General features: G+C 40.0%; 1 protein-coding gene across 4 annotated transcripts in view; it reads left to right on the forward strand.

Annotated features, from left to right (window-relative positions):
• The window catches only part of SORT1 (sortilin 1), a 63751-nt gene that overhangs the window by 14424 nt on the left and 22958 nt on the right, over positions 1-26369 (forward strand). For 2 of the 4 annotated variants that reach the window (XM_043876797.1, XM_043876799.1), the window contains exons 2-8: positions 7841-7900; positions 9314-9387; positions 17444-17546; positions 18081-18245; positions 21221-21294; positions 24165-24214; positions 25091-25221. In XM_043876797.1, coding sequence (XP_043732732.1) covers positions 7841-7900; positions 9314-9387; positions 17444-17546; positions 18081-18245; positions 21221-21294; positions 24165-24214; positions 25091-25221 — 657 coding nt within the window. The remainder of the gene's footprint in view (positions 1-7840; positions 7901-9313; positions 9388-17443; positions 17547-18080; positions 18246-21220; positions 21295-24164; positions 24215-25090; positions 25222-26369) is intronic. The other 2 variants (XM_043876798.1, XM_043876800.1) reach the window with 1 other exon arrangement.

Here is a 26369-nt window from a genome sequence, read left to right on the forward strand (position 1 = left end):
CCACCTTTTCCATTTCAGTTGTTATGTATACAGCTAATACATAACATCTTTTTTTTGTAACAATGCTTGAGGTATATTCTCTACCTACTGTTGGCTGGACTCCTCAACTCCTAAATGTTTCTGTATATTTATTATTTTCATATTGTAGGATGTTCATTGGAAATACTGTGTCGGAAGTTTGGGGTTTTCTGTTCCTAAAGGGCTTATTCTGCCTTGTGGTTCTTTCTATCCACAGAACTTTGTCCTCTGCTCTTATTTCTCTTATTCATCTTACTTTGCCTTGATTAGAGCAGTTGAACCATAGCTTATTACTTGATTATGTTCTGCTGTATATACCGTTGGAAACCTTCCTTGTGTGAGTAAGTGATCCTGTGGCATCGTGTCAGTTTTCTTTGGGTGTTTCAAGAAGTGATTTTCTTTTCACACACATTTCCTTTTCTCTGTTTTCATTATCCTCCCATCCCCACCATAACTGTGTTTATCCTGATCTTGACGTTCTTATTTAACAAGTACTTGATATACTGTATGGGCTTCCCTGGTAGCTCAGACGGTAAAGCATCTGCCTACAATGTGGGAGACCCGGGTTCGATCCCTGGGTCGGGAAGATCCCCTGGAGAAGGAAATGGCAATCCACTCCAGTATTCTTGCCTGGAAAATCCCATGGACTGAGGATCCTGGTAGGCTCCAGTCAATGGGGTTGCAAAGAGTCGGACACGACTGAGCGACTTCACTTTCACTTTCACTTGATATACTATATACTAAGAACTTTACTAGTTGGTGAAATTAATATGTTTTATAATATGTTTTATCAGTGTTATCTTTTGAATTTTTTCAAAATACTTGCCTATATCTTTGTGTTTGTTCTGCCTGCACAACCCCCTCTGCCGTATCCACTATTATTAAATCTGTTCCCACCTCCGTAAGCCCTGTTTAAATCTCAGTGGACAGACTTTTATTTCTTCATAGTCAAATATTTGAATTCTCTTCTGTATAGTCTACTCCTGGCCATTGTCTCTAAACACTTTGATATGTTTAAGGGCACTTCACCAATTTTTGACTATATTGAATTGATGGTAACTACAGTGGAAGGACTTCCCTGGTGGCTCAGATGGTAAAGCGTCTGCCTACAATGTGGGAGACCCAGGTTCAGTCCCTGGGTTGAGAAGATCTCCTGGAGAAGGAAATGGCAACCCACTCCAGTATTCTTGCCTGGAAAATCCTATGGACAGAGAAGCCTGGTAGGCTACAGTCCATGGGGTTGCAAAGAGTCGGACATGACTGAGCGACTTCACTTTCACTTTCACAGTGGAAGGAGTGGAATAAGGTCACTATTGTACATGTGAACATTCAAGAATACACACTAGTGTTTAATAATGTTTTGGCTGGCAGTAAGGTCATGGGAAGAAACCCTATTTAGCCATTATTTACCGAAATGGTGGAAACCACATTGCGGGGGAGTTACACACAGGTCAATTTTGGTAGCAAGGGTTTGTAAATAGACTTTTATGGAGTTATTCATGGAATACTTAATATCTATAAGATCTTAGGCTAGGCCTGACAGGTAATACCAGATCATACTATTTACCATCTAAGAAGTCGCAGCATAATTTGAGAGTACAAGCAACAGTACTTTGAGAGTACTATACAATTTACAGTACAAGCAGCATCCATAAGCACTGTGGAAAGTAATACCTAAGAAGAGATCATTCAAGCTCTGATAACTAGGAACTAGAATGGTTGGTTTTACATGGAAAAATGGGATTTCAGCTGTCTTTCAAATCTTTTTCACTGGTGTAGTCCCTCTCTTGTGGCTGTCAAAAAGAAACACCCACAATATGGGGTGTAGCCACTATGAAAACAGTATGTAGGTTCCTCAGAAAGCTAAAAATGGAATTGTCATATGATCCAGCATTCCCACTCCTGGGCATATACCAGACAGAACTATGATTTGAAAAGATTCATGCACCCCTGTGTTCATAAGCAGCACTATTTACAATAGCCAAGATATGGAAACAACCTAAATGTCCATTAGCAGATACATGGATAAAGAAAATGTATATGCGCAATGGAATATTGTGTATATGTGTGTGCTTAGTCACTTAGTTGTGTCTGACTCTTTGCAACCCCATGGACTGTAGCCTGCCAGACTCCTCTGTCCATGGGATATTCCAGGCAAGAATACTGGAGTGTGTTGCTGTTTCATCTTCCATGGGATCTTCCTGACCAAGGGATTGAACCTGTGTGTCCTGCATTGGCAGGCAGATGTTTCACCACTGTGCCACCTAGGCAGTCCTAATAGAATATTACTCAGCCATTAAAAAGAATGAAATAATGTCATTTGCAACAACATGGATGGATCTAGAGATTATCATACTAAGAGAAGTAAGTCAGAAAGAGAAAGACAAATACCATGATATCAATTACATGTGGAATCTAAAATGGGACACAGATGAATATATCTACAAAACAAAAACACACTCACAGATATGGAAAACTGACATGTGGTTGCCAAGGAACAGCAGGGGAGGGAAAGATTGGGAGTTTGAGATTAGCAAATGCAAACTATTGTAGAAGAATGGATAAACAACAAGGTTCTACTGTGTATAGCACAAGGAACTATATTCAATATCCTGTGGATAAACCATTATGAAAAAGAATATATACATGTTTAACTGAGTCACTTTGATGTACAGCAGAAATTAAACTCAACATTGTAAATTAACTATACTTCAATAAAATAAACTTTAAAATCCTGCCATATAATGCTGAGGAGCAATGGAAAAGTTCAGAACAGAACCCTTCTTTAAAACCTGACCTTTTAAAAGGTATTCTCACTGGGTATAGATTTCTGTCTTTACAATTTTTCCCCATTTCTTTAAAGATTTTGATACACTGATTTGCATTGTTTCTGAAGAGAGATCTTCTATGATTCTTTATTCCTCAGTGTGTAATATCATTTTTTCTTCGGGATACTTGTAAGATTTTTATCTATCACCAATTTTAAATAATTTGAACATGATTTGCCCTGGTATAGTTTTCACTGTGTTTCTTGAGCTTGGGGTTTGTGAGGTTCTTGGATCTCTGGGTTTATATTTTTGTTTAAATTTGGGGAAACTTTGGTTATAATTTCTTCAATTTTTTCTATTTCCACCCTCCACATCTTCCATACTTCAATTATATATGTGTGTGTGTGTGTGTGTGTATTTATTGTTTATGTATAGTTGCTTGAAGTTCTTTAGCTTAGTGATTCTCTGTTAATATTTATATTTTTGGCCTTTTTTTTTTGCTGTGTTTCTCTTTGGATAGTTTCCACTAGGTATGGCTTCCAGTTTATTAATCTTCTCTTCTGCAATGTCTAATTCCCTGTTAATCCTATTCATTGTAATTTTCATCTAGGATGTATAATTCTCATCTCTAGAAGTCCAATTTGAGTTTTTTTAAATGCTCTTCCATATCTTTAATGCTCATCTTTGCTCAGTCTATTCTCTAACTTGTTGAGTGAACATCTGGAGTATTATTATAACTTTTAATGTCCTTAATGTTATTATTTGTATTATTTCTGGGTCAATTTGATTGATCTTTCTCATCATTATAGGTCCTGTTTTCTTCTTTGCATGTCTGGATTTTTTATTGTTGTTGTTGACTGTTGGACATGGTGAATTTTATCTGTTTGAGTGCTATATATTTTAATATCCTTATAAGTATCTTTGAACTTTGTTCTGGGTCACGGTTAGGTTACTTGACAGTAGTTTGATCCTTTTCGGTCTTGTTTTTAAGTTTTTTAGGCAAGACTAGAATAGCGTTTAGGGTTAATTTTTCTTCATTACCAAGGTAAAACTTTTCTGACTATTCTATCCAGTTCCTTGTGAAATATGAGGTTTTCTGTATGGTTGTTAGAAACAGGAATTGTTTCTGGTCTGAGTAAGGCCCTGATATTGTTTCCTTCAATTTTTACCCTGGCCTCTGGTAGTTTCCTAGCATTCATGTGATGATTAGTACTCAGATGAAAACTTGGCAGGGTGGTTAGGGGGCCCACATCTGTAGATCTCCACTGTCGTCATTCTGTACAGCTCTCTCCTCTGTCAGACACCTCACTATGAACTCCAGCCTCTTTGGCTTCCCCAGACTGTCAGCTCATCTCTTCAAGGGAGAAAGACCTCTGGACTCGGCCTCGTCTCCCCTTCCCTGTACCATGGCCTGAAAATTATTTCAGGACAGTACACTAGGGCAGATGTAGGCCATCATTTGCTGATCTCTCTTAGGGATCATTGTCCTTCATTGCCAAAAGTCCAGTGTCTTGAGAACTACTGTTTTATATATTCTGTGTTGGTTTTTATTTAATTTTTTTTTTTTTAGTTGTTTCAGGTGGAAGATAAATCTGATCCATGTTACTGCATCTTGGCTGGAAACAGAAATCCTCTCAGAATAGAACTTTAACATTTCATACTCATTTCTATCTTGAGGAAATTAAGTGGATCTGGCCTCATCTTTTCACTCCATTATCCTCCCTTTCAGAGCTCTGAAAGTAGTTCTTCTAAGAAATGAGTTTAATGTTCATTGTCTTCCATGTGCTATGCTGTTTGTGCCGCGCTCAGTTGCTCCATTTATGTCCAACTCTTTCTAGCCCGCCAGACTCCTCTGTCCATGGAATTCTCCAGGCAAGAATACTGGAGTGGGTTGCCATGCTCTCCTCCATCCTCCAGGGGATCTTCCCAACTCAGGGATCGAACCTACGTCTCCTGTGTCGCCTGCATTAGCAGACGGATTCTTGACCACTGTGCCGGCAATAAAGAATCTGCCTGCCAATGCAGGAGACATGGGTTCAATCCCTGGATCAGGAAGATCCCCTGGAGGAGGAAATGGCAACCCATTCCAGTATTCTTGCCTGGGAAATCCCATGAACAGGGGAGTCTGTAGGCTATAGTCCATGGGGTAGCAAACAGTCAGACACGACTTAGCAACTGAGCACACTATGCTATGTATCAGTTGCTAAAATGAATAGGCTTGGTCCCTGCACCAGATGGGCTTCGGATCTAATGAGGGAGGCAGGCATGATTCTTGTTGCTATAATTAGAAGTAATACATGTTTTGAAATGTCTAGGATGCTACCATAGTGTAGAATGACATGTACATTTTATTAAACATGATAAATAAGCAGTAGAATTAATGGCCTTTTGCTGACATTTGTAAATTCTGTCTCCTAACCTTGACCAGATTGTCCACACTTTTCCTGGACATCTGTAATCTTCCTGTTAAAGGGGTAGGATTGAATCTGTGGTGTTGGTTCCCCAATTCTTCTGGATTTGTTTCCTTTCCATATGACATTTTCTTTCTATCTGAGCTTCGGTCTGTTGTTAGATCTGATTTCATTTTTTTCTTTTACAGCACTATAAGATTGGTAGACTGAAATATAAAAAAATTAATTGCATTTTATCTAGGTGGATGAGTTTTCTCAGTGAGTTTATGCATTTTCAAAAGTAAAATGTGATTGGTTGCTGGGAAGGGAAGACTAAGGGTAGCACAAGGCCACTATTACAGTTCATGAATTTCACTTCCATTTTCCCAAAGAAACTCTGGATGGTGAATGAGGTCAACTATCCTTTGCTTTGTTTGGGTTAAGTCGAGGGTTGCTAGTGTCATCTAATAGTCCTCCTCTTTCTGTGACTGAGCAATAGAAGATATGAGTAATGCCAGTGTGTCTGCTAGCTGGGTCAGGTGTGTAGAACATTGCCTGAAAAGTGAAAGCTTGATCAAGCTAGCAAGAGCTCCAGTGATGGAATTTTTTTTTTATCCTAGTCAGCTCTTGTGCCCAGAGCCTGTCTTGGAAAGATAGCCTTTGTTTAGATAACTGTTAGCCTGTGCAGTCTGTCTGGTATTTGTGGAAACTCTGGATATCCCTGTTTCTCCTCAAGGAGCTCATTGATGTAATTTCAGACACTGATCCTCACTCAGGAGAAGATGCTGTCTTGCTCTGTGTGGTATCTTAGAAGACGCACTGCTGTGTCCGTTTTTAGGCTTCTGGTTCCAGATGTCTCTAGCAGCAGACCTACTTTTTCTCAGATGCTTGGCCAGCTGACATGTATGAATAGCCTTTCTGTCCTGCAGCGGCTCTGAGAAGCTCTGAGCACTTGAGAGTTAACTAGCGTTTACTGAGCACGCCGTCTGTGTGGCACTGAGTGTACTATTTACAGAGATTGTACAAGAGGTTCTGTCCACCTCAAAGCTACTTACAGTGCAGGGGAAAAGAGCATAGGTGAATTTAGCGACCCATCTAGCAGGACCACAAAAGAAAGTCAGAAGATAAGCCAAACAGTTAATGTCTGAGTTCTGTTTCTTCAGACATCTCTGTTGGGATTGGTGGCTTGAGTGACCATGCAGCTGGAATCCCACCATTTATAGACATGCTGTATTTTGAATCAACTTTGTGGTTTGGGAAGGATGTATAATTCAACAAATGCTTATTGAGCATGCAAAGTATCATGGTAGGCATAGGGCATACCACGACTATAAAAATTATATCCTCGGCTCCTAAGGAACTGCTCATATTTGGAAAGGCAAGGCATATTTAAGATTTTAACAATCTTTGTAATATTTTTAAGTCTTCATAAAAGAAAAGCATAGTCATCAGCAAACTACTGACTCCTCTGGGTCAGCAGGGAAGAGGAAGGAACTTCACTTCTTACTGTATACATCTCTAATATTAATATATGTAGTAAGAATTTTTTACCAAGTGCCAGCGTTGCCTTTTTGGTATTATTTCTTTATCGGTTAAAAAAGTGATAGAGACTAGTAGATTATACACATAATGTTAACTTTGAGTATCTCTGTGTGATAAGATTTATATTTTCTTTGTTGTCTCTCTCTATTATTGTCTGGGCTTCCCAGGTGGCTCAGTGGTAAAGGATCCACCTGCCAAGCAGGAGACATGGGTTCGATCCCTGGCTTGGGAAGATCCCCTGGAGAAGGAAATGGCAACCCATTCCAGTATTCTTGCCTGGAGAATCCCATGGACAGAGGAGCCTGACAGGCTCCAGTCCATGGGGCCGCAAAAGAGTCAAACAGGACTTAGCGACTAAACAACAACATTATCATCCACTTTTTCCTATAATGGATATATATTATTTTATAAATAGAGAAGAAAGTATTGGAAAACCAAAACTCGAAAGGACCTACAATAATTATTATAACGAATTTTAATATGATTACCATATTTTGGATACAGTATACCAGCTTTCCCTTTTTCGTCTCCTCACTCTCACCACAACTTTATTAAGGTGGTTCTATTATTATTAATATTATTACTGTTGTAGTTATTATTATTAAATAAAAAGGTGAAACAAGGGCATTTACTCTTGCTTCTTTCCCTTGTCATTTGGATGTATTAGCCTAGAAACAAAAGGAATCCAGCTATTAGCTATTTGGCTGCACTGTGAAGGCTCCTTAGAAAAATTTAAATTATGCTGATTGGGTTACAATTATATCTGTCATTGTGGGCTGTGATCTCTTGTTTTAAAATAGCCTAAGAATACTTTCTATATCTTTATATTTAGTTCTGTTGGAGAAAGCAAATAGATTATCCCATCTCCCCATCTGGTACAGTGAAGAGAACTCATCTGCTTGGCTTACTTTGTGTGAGAGAGAATTAAAATTTCCAAGTTATTTGTGATTCAGGTTAAGTAGTTAAATGCTGTCTCTTCCAAATTTTGTTCCAGAAATCCATATCCCCTTTTAATTGTAAAGCTAATTACTTTGAAAGTAATAGTGGTCTGTGTTATTTAAAGAAGTCAAAGATTGAAGGGGAGATGTCATTTCTAAATGAGTTTTTTTTCCCCCCTTATAGCATGTATTCGATGATCTCAGTGGCTCAGTATCCTTGTCCTGGGTTGGAGACAGCACTGGGGTAAGTAATGTTTTGACTTTGTTGATTCAGCCTAGTAAGAAGATGGTGTAGATTTGGGGGAGTTTAAGTGCTAAATGTTTTACCTTCTGAAACTGTCTCCAACTTCAGCTGTAGGAAATGCATGTTTGTAGGACAGACTTCCAGAAGGCTGTGGTTGGTTTGGTTTTGCTTTTAGTACTGGGAACATCTTGTGACCACCTTCTTCCATAATAGCGAGCTAGACACCTTTTTAATCTTTGGTGGCTGCTTGATATCAAGATGAGCAAGAAGAAGAAAAGAGGAGAGTGCTGTGTGAAAAGAGAGCCTTACAATTCTTGGGAAAACTTCTATGTGGAAGCAGAAGAGGGCACATTACACATGTTGGCATTTTTCCTCCGAACTGTATCGTTCCTGTATCCTTTACCATGGTTAGTGTTAAAGGACTGTGGCAGCCATGGGCTTATCACTGTTCAGCTCCATCTGTTGTCCTTTCCCCAACCACAAAGGAGGTAGGTACTGCCAGGACTGGAGGAATGAGACAGTCAGTAAGCCTGTCCTTAATCCTCCTAGCATGTAACCTGACTCCCAGTAGGAGATTTGCTGAGGATTCATTGGCCTCAGGTCTTGAACAGGGCTTGACATTACCTGGCTCTGTTATTATCCTGCCTGAGTGAGGGCAGGGACCACAGCTCACGCCCTCCAGTATTCCAGTAATGTATATAGCAGAGCACTGAGGCACGTGAGGCTATATCAGAAGCCGAAAGAAATACAATTTTTATACTAAAGAGCAAGTTATTAATTTTTAAATTGCTGGTAGAATTTCTTTAAGCCTGTCTCATCTGCTTCTAAAATTTGAGTTGTTCCCTATTTCCCATGATTTATCACTTTATCTAAGATAGTTGGTATCTCCAAAATTTCTTGTTATATGGCTGTATGAGACTCCCTAGCCTCTTATTCCAGTCTGTCACAATCATATCTTCATGCATGTTTTCTCTAGAAAAATACTTATTTAAAAATCTGATTTCATGGAGAAGTAATAGCAGGGAGAAGAAAAGGACAGATGTGACATAGCAGCCTCTGTTAGAGCATTCACCTCGTTCTAGCCTTGTAAGTGGAGAGAGAGATGATTCTTGATTGAGAATATCTTTGAATAATGTGGATACAAAATAGTTAAATTCTTCCTTTACTGTTATTTGGAGTTGATAAGCTCTGTTTCACACTGCATCAGGTGTAGGCAGTGGGACCATCTCAACAAAATAAGCTGAGAATTTGAATCATTGTAAGCCATAATCACTTGGTCCTTCTTGGTTTTCAGATGTATTACGATATAGGCTACTATGAAGCAGAATTATTGGCAATCTTTCTGATATTCAGATGTTGCAAACATGTAATTGGATTATTTTTCTTATTGACCACATGCTTTTGTCTCTCCAGATCATTCTAGTCTTAACCACCTTCCATGTACCACTGGTAATTATGACTTTTGGACAGTCCAAGCTATATCGAAGGTGAGATGCCTAGCATATGATTGGGGAATTTGATTGAGTAACATATTGTGACTGTAAGTTCTCTGCTTTTCTAGGCATGATGGGATCTAACAGTTGATTCAAAAGATCTTCTAGCTGTCTTAAATTTTCGCCAGATTGTCGCCCTCAGTACATTTTTTAATATCTATCTAGTTAGCAACCTAAAGCAGCATGAAAAGGAATCTAGTTCCAAGGAAATAAGGTTTACCTGACTAAGTGGCAGAACAGTAAAAGAAGATAAAGGAAGTATCTATAGGAGTGTGTGTATGTTAAATGGATATTTATTTGTGGGGAGGTAGCATAGAGTTTCAGAGAAGGCAGTGGCAGCCCACTCCAGTACTCTTGCCTGGAAAATCCCATGGCAGAGGAGCCTGGTGGGCTGCAGTCCACGGGGTCGCTAAGAGTTGGACACCACTGAGCGACTTCACCTTCACTTTTCACTTTCATGCATTGGAAGAGGAAATGGCAACCCACTTCAGTGTTCTTGCCTGGAGAATCCCAGGGACGGGGGGAGCCCGATGGGCTGCCGTCTATGGGGTCGCACAGAGTCGGACACGACTGAAGTGACTTAGCAGCAGCAGCAGCATAGAGTTTAACCATCTTTCTATTTATTATGAGCACAAAATGGTTTTATACTCCTGAAGTAACAATCCTTACTGCACCTTCCAAGTGATTTTTCTTTTTTGGCCCCACCAGGTGGCTTGAGGGATCTTAGTTTCCTGATAAGAGATTGAAGCAAAGCCCTGGCAGTGAGAGTATGGAGTCCTAACCACTAGAATGCTAGGGAAGTTAGATATCTAATATCCAAAATATTAGATAAATATTTTCATCTAATGTTATGAACCCCAAACAGATTGTTTTTAGGTCTGGAGGAGGTTCTCAGGTCAGACCTACCAAAGTGCCTGGTAATGATGATGGTAATGTATGTTCTGGGACTATAGTCTATACTGTGACATTCACAAAGTTTGAGAGTTGTCTTTTCAAAGGTCCAGCTTGGTTAAAGGGAAGGATTCTTTTCCTTCCCTGTAAGATTCAAAGCCAGCTAACTCCCGGAAATTGCTGATTGTCTTCTCAATCATGTGTGTCTGTCCCATTTTCTGCCTAGGGACCTAAAGAAATTTGACATTTCAGCAGATAATATAGAAATTACCCTCTGGAAAAAAAAAGAAATTACCCTCTGGGCCAAAGGATCTCCCAGGAGCCATCATACTTTCTCAGGGTTCTTTGCTTGATTGTTGACCTTGGTCAAGGTGGGAATGAACCCATGTTGAAACTCTAATATATTCAGTCCAGCCTCCCTTTCCCCATAGGTGACCCTTGACTGCTGCTCCTGAGTCTGGAGCTGGTGCTTTCTGCCCTTCAACACAGAGACTTTAATTTAAAAATATGTCAAGAAAGAATTGCCATCTTGAAATTGTTGTACACTGCGTGAAGGCAGGTTCTTGACTAACTTGGGGTTCTCCAGCAACTAGCTAAATGACTGACATGTAACAGACAGGCAGTACATACTAATTGAATGAATGAACGCCTTGCCTTCTCTGATAATTCTTAGGCTAATAGTATTTTTGTTTGTTTGATAAAGATTGACAAGGTATTACAGAATCCTAATTCTAGAAGGGACTGTAATTTATAGGTGATTTTGTTTATTAAGTTAGAAAACTAGTTGAACCATTTCTGGTAGATGAAAAGTATCCTGTTTGGGGAGGAAAAAAATACATTAAAATTTTTGTAACTTTAGTGAACTCTTTCCATTTTTTAAGAAACTTTGCTGTTGTAAAAGTCTTCGTGATACAGTTCTTCTACCAACTCACCTTCCATTAAAAAATCAATGCAACCATCTTATAAAACATTGGAAATTTTAAATGAAAAAAAAATTCACCTTAAAGTCAAGTAATCTTATTTACAGTTTATTATCTTGACTTTTCCCCTTTAATGTTATACCATATAACTCTATAGTCTTAGGAAGCAACATGGTACAGTGTAAAGTTACCTCTTGGCATATAGGCCTGGAGTTGAATCTTAGCATTATTTGTGAGCAGAATGAACTTGGGTAAGTCATTTAACCTCCCTGAGTCTTTTTGTCATCTGTAAAAGAAAGATGATAATAGCCACCTTAGAGCCATTGAGAGTTGTGCTTTGCAGCACCTATCATGGAATAAGAACTTGGTACTGTTAGCTGTTGCCTTGCCAATGGCCAGATACAGCATGTAAGCAGCATGTGCTGGCACTGTGGCACTATTAGTAGTTTTTTTTTTTATTAGTAGTTTTTTAAATGAATTGAAAGCCTTCCATACCAGTTGATAAAAGGTGATTTCCTGCCTGCCCCGAGATGCCTCCATAGTTTCTACAAGTACACACACCCCCGACCCCAGCCAACATGTAAGTGTTACCCACACCTGATGTTATGAACTGTAACCATTCTGGTTGGTCACTGCTCGTACCATAATATTTGTCAAATTCTCATCATTTTTGTTAGCTTGAAAGAATTTACTTAATCATTATTCTCTTGGACACCTAAGTTGTAGTTTTTTCACTATTGTTAATGCTGCTGTGATAAATACCACACATGTATGTCATAGAAGATGCCTGTTTCCAATTTATATTATGGTAGCAAATGAAAACCTTCTCTCTGATCTCTGCATGTTTTGAATCCTTTACTAAACTCCTTCTCTTGGTTGAATTATGTTCTAAGCCTGTTGCTTCAGCCGCTTTTTTGCTTCTGAATTCACGTGTTAGTCTCTATAATGCTCTTCAATCAGGTGGCTAGAACTGGGCCTGACAGACCAGAGTCATACCCACAGGGAGTGAAGTGTTTTCACGACTGCTTTTCCTGTCCTTTTGCTTTGCAGCGTTGTGCTCACTTTGAGACAACCCCAGACAAAACAGAACAGTATCACTGTGTTGCTGCTTAAATACCTACCACCCTCTGACTCAGCCTTTTTCCATCCTGTATTTGTCTAGTCTTGTGAGAAACCACTAATACACACTTTACCAGAGAGTAAAGCGAGTTGTTTCTGGTATAGTATGTTACTAAGGTTCATTTTCTTCATTTTGCACACCAGGTTTGTTTGTTGGGTTTGTTTGGCTTCACTGAGGTCATTTTGAATATTAATCACTTCCTCCCTGCTGTGAAATGAAAACTCTTCCAAAATTTGGGTGTACCCTGTAAATATGCCTTGTTGCCTCTCCAGCTAGGCTGGCCTGGCCTAGTCTAAAGTGACTCATGTTGTTGGACACACCAGCCAAGAGGCACGTGTTGCTTCAGAAATGGGAAAGGGAGGGAGCAATTTGAGCAAAATGAGTCCTGAATATGCTGAGCTTGCGCAACTGAGAAATCAAAGAAAAGCCTGTTGAATCTGCTCTGAAGACTCTTCTGTTTTTCACAGCTTTAATGATTGTATTATTTATTGGATTATCTTTCTCTCTTAAATCTTATGGGATCAAAGGTTCATTTGGGATTCAAATAGAAGGCAGCTAATCAGATGCCGCCTGCCATAAGCCGCACCGCATGGAGGTGTGCATGAGGAGAAGGAAGTTGGCTGTTTCTGTTACCTGTGCCGAGTTAGAGCGAGCACACTTCAGAAAGAGGATTGTTAAAAGATTTGGGAAATAAAGTCCCTGGGCATTAATAATTGGATAGAATTGAATAACATACTAATATCTTCAATTAAGGGCATCATATTTGAATAGTATAAATTTTGATTCCCTCTTCAGGAATATTAATTCATATAACAGATTATAAAGTTCATTTACCTCTCACTTGCAAATATGAAATTAAAAAGGAAATAACTAGCTATAGTTAAGATGATAATTTGATTTTCAGCAGCAAATGTTGTTTGCCTTTTTGTTTGATGGCCCTTTGAGACTCACCTTCCATTGTAAGGTTAACTTAGTGAAGCACATGTAAGCTTCACGTACAGCAAAATTCTATGCTGTGTTAGCAGAAAACTGCTGGACTATTTCACGTGCAACTGCTATTTCCTATTGAAAGTTGCTCAAATTTTGGAAATTGGTAAGGGAATCTCTAAGAGATTTCACGTTAAAGTTTATACTGTAGTCAGTGTAAGTTTTTCAGGATGTTACCTGAGGTTTAATAAAAAGGATAACTTAAAAATATGCAACAGATACTTCTCTGACAGTTTAGTGGTTAAGACTCCATGCTTCCACCACAGGAAGTGCAAGTTTGATCCCTGGTCAGGGTACTAAGAACCCACATGGCCAATAAATAAATAAACAATAAAGATATGCAGCAGATATTAAAGCAGAGCTCAGTAAACCAGGTTCTCCAAGGCATCTCATTATGACAACCTTTTTAATGATAGGCTTGGTTCAGTTTTCACCATAGTAGATTATTAGCAATGACTGCATATTCTAATTACAAGGTTAGCGTAAATTCTGTTTGCAAAATATATTTTTCTGCTTTTTGTTTCTTAACGTTTATTGAAATGTATGATGGTGGCATTTTACTGCACCTTCATTTTTACAAACTTAAGACATATAAAAATCATGAAGCTAGATGGTTTTTGTCACTTAAATTTGTCACTTAAATATTCCCATGATTTTCATGGGAATGAAAATCCTGTTCTTAGGATTGTCTTATTGTCAATCAAAGCAAGATAAGGACCTCAGAAACGAGAAAGCAGGGCAGCCGCTTATTGGACTTCAGGAGGGAACATGAGCCCCAAGTGACACATTTTTCGCCGCCCTATGCATATCTGCCAGTGTCTAGGAAAGTGCCATGAGTATTGATTTGGGGTTACAGATCTGAGCAGGCAGACTTATAAATATGGAATCTGTAAATAATGAGGATTAACTGTATAAGCTTTCTCGATTAGTGAAAACTACAAAACTAATTTTTTTTGGAGTTTATTGTCTTCCTTTTTGCTTTTATGTAATATTTATAGTGGCTTAATCATGACAAAAATGAATTAAAGGAGTAAAGAAGTGGTTAGGCCTAAAAGTCAACCAAACAAGGATATTTATGCTTGTTTGATTGTTGAAAAAAGTAAAATGTAAGATTCTCTGAGATATTGTAGGATTCTTTTATTGTTACTTTTCATTGAATGTCTGCAGGTCAAATGCCCATTGTCACAGTTCCTCTATATTATAAATGAAAAGTGGTCAAAAACAGAGGTGTGATTTTTGGTTATTGGCATTTGGGTTGAGTGTCGGTCAACATGTTGGCCTTCTGGAAAAATACTCTCCTGAGTCCTTCATCTTAGGAGGAATTTTAATGCTATGTCTTATCAGAACTCCATGTGATGATTACTTTTTTTCCGTTTATTTAAATAATGTCTAGATTTTTCATGTTCTTTGGTGGTATTAGGCTCTATCCCAAAAACGTTTGTACTCTAGTACTATTTTTTATTGTTACAAATGTGCATATTCTTATACATGTTTACACCACAGATATAGCGAAAGTGACCATTTATTTTTGCTAACCAGAAAGAGCTTTGTTAGGTTTGATGTATAGAATTGTTATTAGAAAGACTTAACTTCTAAAGCAGATGGTTTCACAGGGCTTTGTTAATGTTTCCTGTTCATAACTCTTAATTATCATATGGAATTTGAAAAGTGATTTATTTTTCAACATGTTTCATTGATTTCCTCTCCATGATATATGATGTATGCCAATATATATGCTGATAAAAGATAAAGCCACTTTAAAGCAAAGTGCCATATTAAAATATATGCCTTGACAAAACACTACTTAAATCCCAGCAGGTGGACACTGGTCTATCATGCTCCATTTGTTTATCTGGCTAAAGTACCAGAGTGTTGTAGCAGATGATTTTTTGTTTCCCTCATGTTGCTTTCTTTTTCTGAAGGGCAGGGATGTGTTTGTTGTGCCAAGTTCTTGAAAAGCAACCACACTTGCCAGCAGGTTTGTGGAGGTTCCCTGGGATGTCATGAAGGAGGGGTGATTTGTGAACTGGTGATAATCAAGCTGCTGCAAACCCTTTAGGACATGGTCTGAGCTATTGATGATGTGTGCATTGTAGAAGCAGAACTTGAATATGCATATCTTTTGGCTTGCTGTCGAGAAGATAAGACCTTTTCTTGTACTCAGGAGTCAAAGGAAGGGTAACAGGAATCTGTTGGGTAGTTTCTAATCCCTATTTTATTTAGTTTTCTCTGTGTGTGCTCTAGGAGATGGAAAGACAACTTAAAAGTCACATGTAGTTTGCTTTAGCATAGCGAAGGGACCTGTACCTTCACGCAGCGATACTTCCCTCCTGTCTCTCTTCAGTTTCTTCTAAGCTAACCTTTCCTGACAGGCCACAAACCCTGGCAAGAAAGAGCAGGACCACTGGTTGCAAAGGAAGAATTCCTTACACATAATTAAAAGTTGCCTCAAGTTTGGGGCTGAGAGTTAAGAGAATTAGATTGTATTTTCAATTTTGCCCTTAATTGACTGGTTGACTTTTGATGAATTGCTTCCCCTTGAACCTCCTCCTCTGTGAAATAAGGGAGTTGGACAAGATGTTCTCTTCAGTTCCTTGCCTCTCTCATGGTCTGTGGTTCTGTGATTCTTTTTCTGTTGAGGCTGATAGCAAAACTGTACCACCTTTTAAGTCATATATTCTATCAGTGAAGAACACTGTACATTGCATTTATCATGGGCAACTGACTTGCAGTGCACAGTGGTCATCACTTATGGATACTGAAATTTAATTAATATTAAGATCTAGCATTGTATATCATGTTAGAGCTGTGCATAGTATTAAACACTCCTGACTTTTTTTCCTCTTACTTTTTGAAATCTAAAAATTGACTTTAATACTTCTCAAAGATATTGTTGAAATGAACTTTTGGGAAAAGCTTTAAACACCCTAGGAGTTGAGATTAAGTTTATCTGTCTTCTTTAGCTGCATGCTGCATGCATTCAGAGATTTGTGCCTAAGGATGGTAACTTTGGGGGAGGAGGTACTCAAGATCCTGCTACTTAACTTACAAGCTTTATCATGAGTACAATACAGTGCATTGATAAATTAGTTAGTAGGCCTTTGGCTACATTTTGCAGAGAGCCCAACTCAAACTTTTATTATAATAGCTTAAGTAATAAAGGAATTGGGACTTCTCTGGTGATCCAGTGGTTAAGACTTCACCTTCCAATGCAGGGGGTGTGGGTTCGATCCCTGCTAGGGGAGCTAAGATCCCACATGCCTCAGGACTGAAAAGCCAAGATAAAAAACAGAAGCATATTGCAACAAATTCAATAAAGACTTTAAAAATAGTCCACATCAAAAAATCTTAAAAAAAAAAAAAATAAGGGAATTCATGGCTCATAACTAAATACAGAGGAAGTATGGGTTGATTGAGTGCAGGGTCACAGGTTACCTCTCTGGAATCCCAGAGCTATTTCAGCATTACTGTCCACTTATGTTGGCTGCTTCTTCAAGTTGGGCTCTCACTGTATCAGAATGCCTGTAACATTTTTTTTGTTTTGTTTTGTATTCACATACTACAACAAGAGAGTTTCTCAATGTTGATGCTATTGACATTTGGTGCCAGATGCCCCTTTTGATGCCAGATGCTTGTGGCCCTCTCTTTTTTGGGAGACTGTCCCGTGTATTGTAGGATGTTTAGCAGCACCTCTGGCTTCTACCTGCTACGATGCCAGTACAATGCCAGTAGCACCCAACCCTGAGTTGTGATAATGAACAGTGTCTCCAGACATTACCAAATGTTTGCTTGGTGTGGGGTGGGGCCATGGGGCAAAAATGCCCTGGTTAAGAACCACTGATCCTTAAGGAAGACAGACCATTTCATTAAGTGATTGTCTTAAGTGTGTTTCCTAATAGAGCCCCCACTTTTGTCTTACTGGCTCAGCCTGGGTCCTTTCCTCATTCCTCACCCTGTCACCCTTGAGGGAGTGGAACTTCCTTCCACTAATTAGGCCCACCACTGCGGGTAGGGGTAGAATCAGGAAGGTGAGTGCCTCAATAAAGTTGCAGGAGAGTGAGGGAAGCTAGGTACAAAGCCAACAGTGCCCATGACCTCTGCATTCTAAATTTGTCCTTTTTTTCCCTCTCAGTGAGGACTATGGAAAGAACTTTAAGGATATCACAAATCTCATCAATAACACCTTCATTCGGACTGAATTTGGCATGGCTATTGGTCCTGAGAACTCCGGGAAGGTGAGACTATTTCATACGTGTACAAAGCTGTGCATAATACCATATGCAGGGCTGTCAGATGTTGATATTTGAATGGTCCAGTGTTACACAGCAATATATTTAGTTTACTGTTACAATGTTTACAATATAATAAAATGAAACAATTTAATACTGATCACAAAAGAAGGGGCATTTTGCACACAAGTTCTTTTTTTGGACCTTGTCTAAGATGCACCAAAACTGTTCATAATTATGTGGTGGTTGTTTAGCGTTACAAGGTATACATCTAAAGAAAACATTCTAGTCTTTGGGGAAACTGGCTAATCTCAGATTGATGAAGCACATCTTCATAGATACAATGCACTGGCTCAGGACAGTATTTTTTTCGTAAGACTAATACTTCAGAAATAGAGTGTATCAACTAATCTGTTTTTATAACTCTTCTTACTTTTGGAACTAAAATTTTTGAACAAATGTCTGATGAAAATGGTAGAGGAACTTCATGTATTTTTATAGTATTATACCCTGGTTCTGAACTTCCTTCTCCCTCATCAGGTGATTTTAACAGCAGAGGTATCTGGAGGAAGTCATGGAGGAAGAATCTTCAGATCATCAGATTTTGCAAAGAACTTTGTCCAGACCAATCTCCCTTTTCATCCTCTGACTCAGATGATGTATAGCCCGCAAAATTCTGATTATCTTTTAGCTCTCAGCACTGAAGTAAGTCTAGTTGAAGAACTTGTCTTGCCTTTTGTGTTTTTTGTAGTCTCAAAATATACCGTCTTAAGAGGACCGTGTAGATGATGCTTTTTATGTTGGACTGTTTTCTAGTGACTTCTTATGGTTTTTTGTGTGTGGGTTTTTGGTTTTTGTATGTTTGTGTGTTTTCCTGTATTGTAAAGGACACAATTTTCATATGCTGTCTATACCAGATAGGTAGGTGTCTAGTTATCATTCCAATTTTTTTAAAAGTGAACAGATACTTACTATTAGAGTAATGAACTAGGAACCAGTTTAATCATTCATGTTCTGCCAGAGACAGACATAAATTGTTAAACTTCTAACATTGTTATTGTTTCCTTCCTATGGCCAAACTACATCTTTATAATTTTTCTTGTTCAGTCCTTAGTATAAAAACCAGTTGATGTCTGTCTTTGACGCCCATGTGTTAAATATCCAGAGTCCTAATTCCCTGCACCCCTTGCCGCATTCCTGTACTCTTCCCAGAAACCACGAGTGGCCCCCCCCACCTTTGTTCTGAAAGTTTCCTGAGGAGCAGCTCAGCTTTACCATTCCTGGAGGACCAGTCTGTTTTATCATGGATGTTAAGGGCCCAGAGTGGCTGAGTTGCCAGACTATGATAGTAGTCATAATTACACTCTGTGTTTATATGGCTCTCTCTCATCGTATTGCTTAGAGTGTGGTCTGCTGACCTGCACGATCAGATAGAAATCCCTGGGAGCTGGTTTAAGATGCAGATTGCTCAGCCCCGATCCGGATATAGTGTGTCAGTGAGGTGGCTAGTGTTTTTAACAAGCTCCCCAGCTGAGCCTGTACACTGAAGTCTGGGAGCCATTGCTGTGACGACCACTCTGGGAGTAGAAATAGGATTATCAAATATAGACAAGTTGGGCTGAGCAACAGGGTGCCATAGGGAGGATGAGAAGGACTCTTGGAAGAGAGGTCTGGGTTCTGGACCTTCTGGGGGCAGAACGTTCAGCTGAGGTCAGGCTGGGAGGCTCAAAGAAGGTCAGAGTTAAACTCAGCCAGAGGAGGAAAACTAACCTACCAGATAGGCTTCACGTCAGAAAGCAACAATTCCTGGGAAGTGGCCTTCAGCAGCTTGAGCTGAAGGCCCTGTAAGGGGACAAAGAGACCCCTGTTGGAATGGACAGAACCATTGATCTGCCTTTGAAAACCCAATTGCCCTTACCAAGTATCTTAAGTTTATTAAAACAGCTATCCTAGGGAGAGGCAAGCACAATCTGCCTTTAGACCTGAAATTTCTTCCCATTAAGAGTGAGTTTGAAGTACAAATAATCAGAGTGGAGAGATGGACCAATTTGTACTAAAGTGCAGATAGGAGATATCAGACCCTTCCCTGTTTCTAAGTAGGATTAGATTAATTAGAAATGCTGGGAGCTGAACGTTACTAGAGGAGGAAGAGTTAAAGAAGAATGATGGGTGAGAGTGGAGGACCGCTGAAGTTATTTCTGCCTTAATCATCACCATTTCATTTGAGCTGCTCCAGGATGTTTCGGTCCCACCTCCAGTGGGTCTGGGGCTCACTAGACTCCTATTGCCAATGTCACTGAAATTGTCAGTCTTTATCTTATGAAGTCTCTGCTGCACTTGAAAGTATTGACCTCCTTTTGGGAATTTCACTTGCTTGGCTTCTGTGGCAGTCCCTTTGGTTCTTTCCCACCTTCTAACCATTGCTTCTTAGTCTCTTTTTTAAACTCCTTTCAACCTCCCCTTAAATCCCTATTACTCATTTTACTCTGAGTAGTCTCTTCCACTCTATACCATTTTGCTACCACTGTGATGTGTAAGATTCTCAAATCCCTACCTCTGGTCCTGGCTTCTTCCTAGGGCTGCAGATGCCTGTCTTCCTGTCTCCTGGGTATCTCTAGCTAGATGTCCCACAGGTCCCTCAAACTTAACCTTTCTCAGCCATATTGTTCTTCCCTTCATCCTTATGCTGGCTGAAGATTCCACAACACTGCTTTCCCCTCACCCAGAGTCCCAGAGTATTCAACTTTCACACACATGCACTCTGTCCTGCCCTACAGGAAAGTGTCCAGTTCTACTGAATCTAGAGTCTATATTCTTTCTGAGCCTATTCCTCACAGCTGTGGCTTCAGGCCTCACTAACGCTTAATGCAGCAGTTAGTCACTGCTTTCCCTGCTTCTATTAATAGTTTGAACCCTCTGAAATCCATCTTTCCCACTGTCATCCAAGTATTCCTCTTAAAAAAAGTAAAACTAATTGTGTCATTCCCCTACTTCAAGTATCCCATATAAAATAAGGACCAGATTCCTCAGCCTGGCACAGGAGGAGGGCTCTGCACGAGCAGCCGCCCCCTCCCCAGCACTGGCTCCTCTCTCCACCTTGGAATGTTGCTCCATCAGTGTCTGAAGGCTCCAGCTCCCTGCACACACTGAGATGTTTCATCACCTCTCTGCCTCTGCTTGTACTAATCTCTCTGTGCAATGACATCTCGTCTCCCATTTGCCTTCTTTTGATTACACTGCTCATCATGTAAGACTCAGTTTGGCTGTCTTCTTCACAAGCCAGCTCTGATGCTTTGTCTCTCCTTTCCCTGCCCTTACCCTAGAGACCATGTTTCCATAACACTTACCTTGTGTATTGAACTTTCTTAGGTGTACCTTGTTAAACTGTGAGCTCCTTGAAAGCAGGGAGTGTGTCTTATTCATCTTTGTATCCCTGATGCAGCGTCTGGTACACCTGGCACATAGTAGGCACTTCATAAGCATTTGTTATTCTGAACTTGTTCCAAGACCCTAGAGGGGACCCCATAAACTGTGTGTGTCTGTGAGCTCAGACAGCTTGGCTGGAATTTCAGTGTGTGTTTTCACTGCCCTGAATGATTGGATATGAATTATTTAAAGGTCATACAAGCAGCTGTACATGATAAAGCTGGAATTTTGATAAGTCATTTATAATCTTTCAGAATGGCCTGTGGGTGTCCAAGAATTTTGGGGGAAAATGGGAAGAAATCCACAAAGCAGTCTGTTTGGCCAAATGGTGAGTAACAGAAGATTCCATCTGTGCAGAGCCCTAAACCTTTCCTGACGATGCCGCCAGAAGTCACACGAATCAGTGCTGAGCACTTAATATGTGCCCAGTGCTCTTCAGGGTGCCACAGGGGCTGTGAGAGGGGCACAGCATAGACCTTGACCTGGAGGAACTTCTGATTCTGCTGGGAAGGAAGGCTTGTCTCACTAAGTGTTAAAGTGTAAAACAAGGCCTGTCACTGAGTAGCGCTGCCTGCAAGAGGTTTCTTCTGTGTAAATGGTGACGTCAGTTGCAACAGCATAAAGTACAGCTTTGACTGGGGGACTTACATGCTTCTCTGCACATTTATCCTCCCTCATCTAGAGATCCATGTCAGTTAGGTGGAATGTAGTGAGGAATCAGGAAGAAAGCTCAGAGAGCTTCCAGGCTGCCAGAGTCACACTATCCATGCACCACAACTCGTTCACTTCTCTCGATTGCCCACCCCGTCTGCTCAACAGAGGATACAGTGGAGGAAGCTCTTACCTGGGAGTCAGGTCACCTTTGTTCTAACCTGGATCAGCTGCTAGTCAGTGGCTTGACTTCTCTGGGATTTAGCTTGTTCCTTCTATGAAAGGAGATTTATTTGGGGAATTTGGGGGATGGTTAAACAAGAATTAAGAGCCGTCATACCTCCAAACTCTGATTAGGCTCAGACTCTTGTTTAGAGCCTCTTTCTTCTTTCTCTTTGACTAATTTTAGCAAGTTCATTGATCTAGTTTCCCAGTTGATAGCAGGTTGCTGCCAGAAGTGGGGTATGTGAGTGTAAACAGCAAGCACAGACCAGCCTGAGAGTCCGCTGCCTGGGAGTTGCACGGAGGCAGGAAGAGCTCTAAGAACACGCAGAGACAGAACAAGACAGGGAAGTAGACAGGATGGAGGGGTTTAGTGCTGGGTCAGGAGAACCCAGAAGCCGCAGTAACTACTAATGCGAGCACTGCATTACAGTTTCATACAGTTGGTGTTCATGACAATGATCCATAATCCCAAGGAAGAGTTTGGTGTTTATTGTTCTCTGCTTAGGGAGGTAGGAAAATGTGTGATATAGACATCGCCAAATATGTCCATTGAAATTAAGCAAAACATTTTAAAAATGATGCTTAAACAAGTATACTTTTTTAGAAAATGATAGTTAAATGAGGTTTTTATAGCACTACTGTGGTACACATCACGTGTCTGCTTTTGTTTTATGTATTTTAATTAATTGTGTTTATATCTTATGTGATCTTATCAGGAAGGAATTTTTAAAGTAACAAAGTTAACAAATTATTTTGCTCCTGCTAGACCTAAAATATGTAGTGTGTGTTCAAATAAGACTATAATAATTTTGATCATTAAAACTCACCTTTGCATCCATATATCAGATCACCACAATGTACATTTTAGATATCTTACAATTTTATTTGTCAGTTATACCTCAGTAAAGCTAAAGGAAACAACAGAAAACTCATCTTTAAAACTAAAGAGTTATTTCAAAATGGTATTTTGTATCTTATACAAGAATTTTTACTTTTGTTAACTTGCTTCATTGAATAGTGTCTAAATATAAGATCTGGGCTGCTGATAACTATTTACTCCCCTTTTAGATCTTTGGTTTCTAGAAATTTACAGTCTAAAGCTCTGAAAGAATATGCTCAGACCCAGCACCTTTTTTGTTTTATTGAGGTACAGTTGATTTATAATATTATAATCATTTTAGGTGTATAGCATAGTGATTAAAAAATTTTATAGGTTATACTCCATTTATAGTTATAAAACATTGGCTTTGTTCTCTGCACTGTACAATGTATCCTTGTAGCTTATTTATTTTATACATAGTAGTCTCCACCTCTTAATCTCCCACCCCTTTCTTGCCTCTCCCCCACTCACTCTCCCCAGTGGAAACCCCTAGTTTGTTCTCTATATCTGATACCCAGCACCTTTTGCTGGTGCTAATGTATAAGTCCTGTCAAGGTCTGAATCTAGTTCCCTGGAACTCCCTTTCCAAGTTAGAGTTTAAATAATTCAACTTCTGACCTAGTTGTCTATTTCAGATGAAAGAACTAAATTATTTAGTTCATGCAAAGCACTGAACTAGGTTCTAAGGGGAAACAACAAAACTTCGTACCTGCTGTGAAGAGCTCAGTGGTGTGGTAGGGGAGGTAAGGCACACAGCATGTGATTAAAATAGCCAAACAGGAGACAAAGGGACGGCCAGGTGGTTGACGGGCTCTCCAGCAGCATTCCTCAACCTAAGCACTAATGGCGTTTGAACTGAATAGTTCTTTGTTGTGGGGGACAAGCCTGTGCGTTGCAGGACATTTAGCAGCATCCTTGGTCTCTCCCCACGTAAGTCGTAACATCTCCCCTCCCCCAGTGGTGACAACCAAGAATGTCCCCTGGGCAGCAAAATCGGCCCTGGCTGAGAACCACTGCTCTAGAAGTTTGCAGCAAAGAAGTCTTCAAGTTAGAGTGACAGAAAACTTCATGGAAGAGCTAGATTTTAAGCTGGAGCCTAAAGATTGTGAGGGTAAGATTTAGTCAGGTAAGAGAAGAACATTTTAAGAAGGAAACAGTCTGAACCAACACAGGAGGCAGGCTTGGAGAGTGTAGGGAGACCAGTTGCACTGGCTGGCAGAGTTCGCGTAAATAAGCAGTGGCGTGTGGAGAATGCCTGGGAGCAGACGGGGGGCCTGGCTGCGATGCTGTGGGAGATCCAGTGTGCAGCGTCCGAGAAGGCTGTTTCGGCCAGTACCCATGGGTGATGCTCATTAGACCTGCCTGGAGCGGAGTGACTAAGGTTAATGCAGTCTGTTAGCAGTCTTGAACAGTGTCTTTTCCCTGTCTTTGCCTCATTGTAGGGGATCAGAAAACATCATCTTCTTTACCACCTATGTGAATGGCTCCTGCAGTAAGTATATTTTAGTCCCAGAAAAGAGTGTCCTGGTGTCCATTCATGGTAGAATATTCTGAGTTGTAATAGGTAGAAGCATCAAAGAGCCTTCCATTCTCTCGCAATTTTAATAGCTAAAGATAACCAGCTGTTAGTGAGTTTTAAAATCTTTGAAACACACACAACCAAGTACTGTACTGTGCTTTGATCAAATAAAAAGTGCAGGCTATACACAGAGACAGTATCCTTAATTTTAGCAACGTACATAAAGTAAATATTAGGCTACAACCAATAACAAATTGAAATGCATAGTGATTTCTGCCAAAGGGCATGGGCTGTGTTTGTGTTGGTGGAAGCCACTGGCTTTCCAGTCAGTGGCACAAAGCTGAAGGCATAATCTTCCATTTATTCATTCAACAGATTCATTTCATTTATTCATTCATTCGAACACCTGCAGTAGTATGTTAAATACTTTTCTCAGGATGGTGAGAACAAAACACCCAAGGCCTGCTCTCATGGAGCTTAAATTCAAGTAGACATGTTGGATGATCAGCCAGAAAATCAGAACTCAAATGATACAACTTAAAATACAATAAGATAATTTCAGACTGTGTCATGAAGAAAGTAAAGCAGGATCCTGTGGTGTTTTTATGCAACACTGTACTGAAATTAATTCTCTCTTCCTGTCCAGTATAAAACTTCACATGTATAAAGACAAAACCAAAATGTTAATTTCCTGTGTCAATTCCTATATCATTTTATATTGTTATCTGATTAACATGCATAGCATTGAAAATTCTGTTGCTATAAAACTAACAGTACTTCTAAAACAATTGTTTTGCATAGAAGCTCACCAGTAAGTGAAATTTTAATTAATATTTTGTCTTGTTTAAGAAGCTGACCTTGGGGCACTGGAATTACGGAGAACTTCAGACTTGGGGAAAAGCTTCAAAACCATTGGTGTGAAAATCTACTCATTTGGTCTTGGGGGACGTTTCCTTTTTGCCTCTGTGATGGCTGATAAGGTAGGTGTTTGCCTCTTTTCTTTGGGTTCTGATATTTCTGTAAATGTGCCTCAGACAGATAGCTTCAGTACACGTACTGGTGGAGTTTCTTGCCTTCTGTAGTATTTAGTGTCACTGTTAGATTTGGAAGTGATCCTTTTTATTGGGGCTGATTGATTCTTCTGGACTTCCCTCCACTTTGGCCTGTGTCACCAACTGAATCCTGGTGTCTGTTTAGGATATGTAGACCCAGTGTTTGGGCTTTTCATACACATGGATTCTGAGAAAAGCAATCTCCTTGCTCATTGTCCAATGAAAAGAATGGAAACATGTAACATTTTTTGAGTACCTGCTATATACTAGGTACTGTTCTGGGTTCTGAGAATATAGCAGTGAACAAAACAGATAAATGTCTTGCTCTCAGAGTTTCTATTCAAGTAGGGAGATAGATACCAAACTAACAAATATGATATAATATCAGGTAATAATTAAAACTATGAAGAAACCTAAAACAGAGTAAATACATAAAAAGTGGCAGGAATTGGAGCAGCACTGTTCCAGACAGGGTGATTTGGAAGGGCTCTCTGAGACCCGACTGAAGTGAGAGCATAGCCGCGTGCACATCTAGGCTGAGGAAAGAGTGAGCGCAGAGAGCCTCGGGCTGGAGCAGGCTTGGAATGCTGAAGAAAAGTGAGAAGGGCAGCGTGGCTGGCGCACGGGAAAGGGTGGTCCGAAGATGGGCAGCCAGTGGCCAGATCACACAGGGCCTCTGTAGGTTGTGAGGAAGGCCTTGGCTCCCGTGCTCCATGTGCTGGGAAGCTGTGAGAGGGGTTCAGGCAGGGGAATGGTCTAACTGGCTGTTTGTTTTGACGGAATAGGTGTGTGTAGTGTCACCTAAGGGTCAGGAATGGAAGCAGCAACAGCAGCAGTGAGAGAGACCGGAGGCTGGGCCAGGCTGTTAACAGTGGATGAGGGGAGACGTAGTAAGATCATGGATGTATTTTGAAGTGCAGTAGTGTTTGCAGTAGATAAGATGCAGATTGTGAGAGAATAAGATGAACCAAGGATAATTTTAGAGTCTTTGGCCTGAGCAACTGTGTCAGTGGTGGTGCCGTTTACTGAGAGGGAAAGGATGCAGGAGAAGCAAGTTTGTGGGAAGAAAGTCAAGA

Source organism: Cervus elaphus, chromosome 20 (assembly GCF_910594005.1).
Source record: "Cervus elaphus chromosome 20, mCerEla1.1, whole genome shotgun sequence".
NCBI lineage: Eukaryota > Metazoa > Chordata > Mammalia > Artiodactyla > Cervidae > Cervus > Cervus elaphus.